At 49.0% G+C, this 4,698-nt stretch overlaps 1 protein-coding gene across 1 annotated transcript; it reads left to right on the top strand.

The window, feature by feature from the left end:
* Window positions 1-206: 206 nt before the first annotated feature.
* On the top strand, window positions 207-2,980 carry LOC124689071 (calmodulin calcium-dependent NAD kinase-like). The gene is made up of 8 exons (XM_047222670.1): window positions 207-297; window positions 914-1,137; window positions 1,374-1,432; window positions 1,523-1,753; window positions 1,839-1,968; window positions 2,073-2,398; window positions 2,475-2,616; window positions 2,735-2,980. Exons 1-8 carry the CDS (start codon window positions 207-209, stop codon window positions 2,978-2,980), a joined length of 1,449 nt encoding a protein of 482 aa, XP_047078626.1.
* The last annotated feature ends 1,718 nt before the right edge of the window (window positions 2,981-4,698 follow it).

Raw genomic sequence — 4,698 nt, forward strand, 5'->3', positions numbered from 1 at the left:
TTCTGCATACGTTTTTCTGGCTTCCCCGCCTGCCCATCGCATGCATGCGTTTCTTTCCACCTCCGCACACCTTGGATCTCCCCAAGCTCCCGCCATCGAGGCCGATGCCCAGGCAGGTGATCTTGAATCTTGATACTGCTTTGCATTGCTATATTGTTCTTTTCGATCTCCGCCGTCTGGAGGAGACGGGGTACATTGCGTAGAAGATGAAGGATAGCGCCGCGACGGTGGTGCCGCGGCTGGTGGCGCCGCGCGGCGGCCGCGCCCACGAGATCGAGATGTTCTCGCACTATGTTGGTACGTACCTACGGTTCGCAGAAACTTGTTTACATCCGATTGAGTAATTTAGGCCTTTGAGCGGGCAATTCTGCAGAACCAATTGAATTAGTTCCATGCGCATTCTGATCTCATGGGGATCAAGGTCGATCAAGTACTCAGGCCTGCATTTACGAGACATGCTCAGTTTAGTTATTCGGTGAAGAGGAACAAAGGATTACAGAGCTGAAATATAGGAGAGGGAAAAATGAAAACATCGTCGCATGGATTTAGAAGAAACAAAAATGAGTCTAGCTACATATCAGGGCCGGGCAGCATATCCGAACTGATATCTCGGAATTGATGCAAGAATAATCTTGTGATGCAGCATTTTCTGTGTAGCCTACACCCTACAGTGATCTTTTCTTGAAAGAATCTTTGTAGGCTAGAGAAAGAAATAAGATTATGCATTTTCTTTGTAGTACATCGATAATTCGATATTATGGTTCTAGTTAGTAACATATTTCTTCTACATCAATCATCAATGTATTTCGCTAACCTTTGTTGTTCACACTTTTTTTTTCGAGTAAGATAAGCAATTCAGAGGAACAGAATATCAGTTCAGCATCTGTCTGAAATACTATTCATATTGTTTCAGCTAAGCAAATAGGGTTCGACGATCCGAACGAGTGCCCCCACCTTTGTACAATGGCCTGCGATTATCTAAAGAAGAGCAAGGGCTATGAACAGAATCTACTTGCGTTCTTCCATAACAACATGAATCCCGACGCCATGCTCGTCAAGTTGATCGAGGAGCTAGACAGATGCATACTCAGCTACTTCTCCTTCCACTGGCATTGTGCAGCTCATGTAATCACGCAGGTATGTATAAGCATCAAAAGAGAGGGAGAATTGCACACTGACGAACTTCTCGAAGAACTGAGATACTCCCTCCGTCTATAATTCTTGTTGTGGTTTTAGTTCAAATAATTTAAACTCAAACCATGTGAAAACTTATGGAAGGGAGTATTTTTCATAACAAAACAGACTTCTTAATTACAGCTTTGTCCTTGACTTGTTCTTATACATTTCTCCCTCTGTAACACTTGCTTAATTAGGTTCTAACAGCAGAGCAACCTAGAAGAAAGCTCAGGAGCATGGTATTGGAGGCCACAAGGTAATTAGCTAGTATGTTTATTGCTCATGTATATATAAGGTGTATAAATAGTCCGATTCTAATCGAAGAAATGACTGGCAACGTGCCCAGGAAGATGAGGTTCGAGAGGGTGACGAGAGAGCTGAAGGTGACTCGGCTCTTCTCGACCCTGATGGAGGAGCTGAAGGTGATCGGGATAAGCTCCCCCGACAACAAGCCGCGCTGCCCGACCACCGAGGTGATGGTCCCGGCGGCACACAGCGTCCGCAGCCCTGTGCTGCTCCTGATGGGCGGCGGCATGGGCGCCGGCAAGAGCACCGTGCTCAAACAGATCATGAAGGAGTGAGTCTCTTCGAGTCGCCGGAAAGAACACCGTGTCAAATCAAACCAAGCTTGAGCTGATGCTGATTAATATGTACGTGTGCAGGGTGTTCTGGTCCGGCGCGGCGGCGAACGCGGTGGTGGTGGAGGCCGACGCGTTCAAGGAGTCGGACGTGATCTACCAGGCAATCACCTCCCGCGGCCACCACGACGACATGCTGCAGACCGCCGAGCTGGTAACGATGATCCACTTTCGTTGCAGTACACGCACGACACGAGACCGCAAATTGTCCGCGCTGGTGCAGAGCAAATTGACCGCGCGCGTTCGTGCATAATGCAGGTGCACCAGTCGTCGACGGACGCGGCGGCGTCGCTGCTGGTGACGGCCCTGAACGAGGGACGGGACGTGATCATGGACGGCACGCTCTCGTGGGAGCCGTTCGTGCTGCAGACGATCGCCATGGCGCGGTCCGTGCACCGGCAGCGGTACCGCATGGGGGTCGGCTACAAGGTCGCCGCCGACGGGACGACCACCGAGCAGTACTGGGAGCCCGTCGAGGAGCAGAGCGCAACCGGGCCCTTCTGCAGGGCGGCCACGAAACCCTACCGCATCGAGCTCGTCGGCATCATCTGCGACGCCTACCTCGCTGTCATCAGAGGGATCAGGTAAGTAACTAAGCAAACACACAATGGCACGATCCGTTTCGACTGCGACCAAAATCGGCGGTGCTATGCATTGCAGGCGAGCTATCATATCCGGGAGGGCCGTGCGGGTGAACTCGCAGCTCAAGTCCCACAAACGGTTCGCCGGCGCCTTCAGGAAGTACTGTGACCTCGTCGACAACGCCAGGCTCTACAGCACCAATACCATCGACGGGACAAAGGTACGTAGTAACACATTTCTTCTTCTTCTGCAATGAACATCAGGTTCGGCATGCAAATCCAGTACTGATCGAGACGTACTCCATATCTCCATGCATGTATGTCTGTTTAATTTTGCAGTTGATAGGTTGGAAGGACGGGGACAGCAGGTTGCTGGTAGACATGCAGGAAATCGGGCTGCTGGACCGGGTTAGCAAGATCAACGAGGAAGCCGACTGCGTGCACGAGCTGTACCCGGACGGGCACCCCACCGGCGGCGCGGGGTCGGTCTGGGAGGAGCTGGTGGCGTCGCCGGTGCGGGCGTCCATACAGCGGGAGCTCAAGACGGCCATCCTCGAGAGCGAGGCATGCTTCCCGTCCCCGTAGCCTGAAGCACATGCACGGCTAACACGCGCGTTCCATGCTCGGCTCGTACGTTCCATGAACTAGTTGTAAACTTGTAATGTGCTGTATGACAAGTTGCGGAATAAGAGATCGATCGATCAAATCTTCTTCACATACCATTGGACACTAGTGTAGGTTGATTTTAGGATTAAGGGGAAACAAATATCGGAATTTGCTAATACTAAGAAATAGTTAAATCTCAGTCACCTCATAAGGTATTGAATTTTGGTTACAAGATGCCATGGGCTTCCGGGCAGTTCCGGCTACTGGTTTTGTGCTACACTGTGAGCAATTTGGTCTTTGTGGTACGTGGCCTTTGTGTGTGTGTGGCTTTCTTTCACTTCTTTTCTTATTGTTGTGTGGTGTAAATGATCATTTCAGACGTTGAAAAACAGCAACAGAGGCTCAGTTATACTTGGTGTTTCAATTTGTCTAGTCGCATGTGGTTTAGTAACTGCAATTTTTCGGTTGTACAATGATTATAACCGGAAAAAGTAGATAGCTTGATTTTTATAGTTCCATTGTTGTTGCAACTGAAAAAAAAAAGTTCTGGTTACACATATGTTGCAATCTAGAATATTTCAGGCTGCACATTGGTAGAAACTATGTACTTTCCTGTCACACCATAGTTACAACTGAGGAAAACAAATAAATTTTCATAGTTGCCCAAAGACATAATATTGAGATTGTTCTCGGTTACATCATGCTTGCAACTAGAAAAAAAGCTAAGCTGATTGTGTGTAACTAACGCACCATTACACTCCGTGTGCAAACTGACACTCGGTTACACGTTTTTTTTTCGATAAAGGAGCTTAGCTCCAGCCTCTGCATCAATAGATGCACACGGCTTGCTTTATTAACCACAAAGTATAAAGTCATAGAACATCCAATACTCTTATTACAATCACGGAAAAGCTAAGATCGATACATGAATCAACCAGCTGAAAATATGGCAAATAGAAAGGCTATGCATTTGCTATTCTATTAAGATGCCGTCACCCAGTAGCCTGGAAAAAGAAGTCCTGAGCAACACTCAGTTACACGTGGTGTGCAAATGGAGGACAAATACAAAACTGAGGCTTATGCGACTTAAGCCGTCCATTTGCATGTCGGGCTTTCTTTAGCCCGACCCAGCCCGAAACCTGGCTCGGAGGAATCCCAGTTATAGCGCCGTTGTTCCGCTTTAGAATCTCCACCAGAACCTTCTGCTGCACACTGCACTATATCGAACCCCTTTGTCAAGTCCTCGATTAGCTCCAACTTATCCAGTTGCGCTTGCACACCGCCACGTCGAGCGTTGTCTTCGGCTTCCCAGCGACCGCCACCGCCGTCGAAGCAACCATGGAAGTTCTTCCTGGCTAGAACGAATGTTGTTGTGTGTTTGAACTGTTAATTGAGAGGTGCTTGGTTGCACCGCGGGATATATATAGCGCAGAGGGAAGGGAGCCATGCATGGCGAGAGGGACTAGCAGGATATGCGGGTCTCACTTCCCAGTTGATGGATTCCAGGAATACCTGGTGCCCTGAGAAGGAGGAAAATCTCGACAGGAGGCCGGGATCTTACCTGCGCCAGCACGACCCTCCAGCACATGAAGGCTATGTAGGCTTCCCGAAAGTCATGGTACGGCCCACATCAGCCACGAGCAGTTGGATGATGGGACTGATACGTCCCAAACGTATCTATAATTTCTTATGTTCCA

Source organism: Lolium rigidum, chromosome 2, assembly GCF_022539505.1.
Source record: "Lolium rigidum isolate FL_2022 chromosome 2, APGP_CSIRO_Lrig_0.1, whole genome shotgun sequence".
In the NCBI taxonomy this organism is placed as follows: domain Eukaryota; kingdom Viridiplantae; phylum Streptophyta; class Magnoliopsida; order Poales; family Poaceae; genus Lolium; species Lolium rigidum.

Excerpts from the sequence above, each read along its gene's own strand:
- LOC124689071 (XM_047222670.1), top strand. The coding sequence starts at position 207 with ATGAAGGATAGCGCCGCGACGGTGGTGCCGCGGCTGGTGGCGCCGCGC. Across the intron at positions 298-913 it reads GATGTTCTCGCACTATGTTG|CTAAGCAAATAGGGTTCGAC; the intron begins GTACGTACCTAC and ends ATATTGTTTCAG. Across the intron at positions 1,138-1,373 it reads CAGCTCATGTAATCACGCAG|GTTCTAACAGCAGAGCAACC; the intron begins GTATGTATAAGC and ends TTGCTTAATTAG.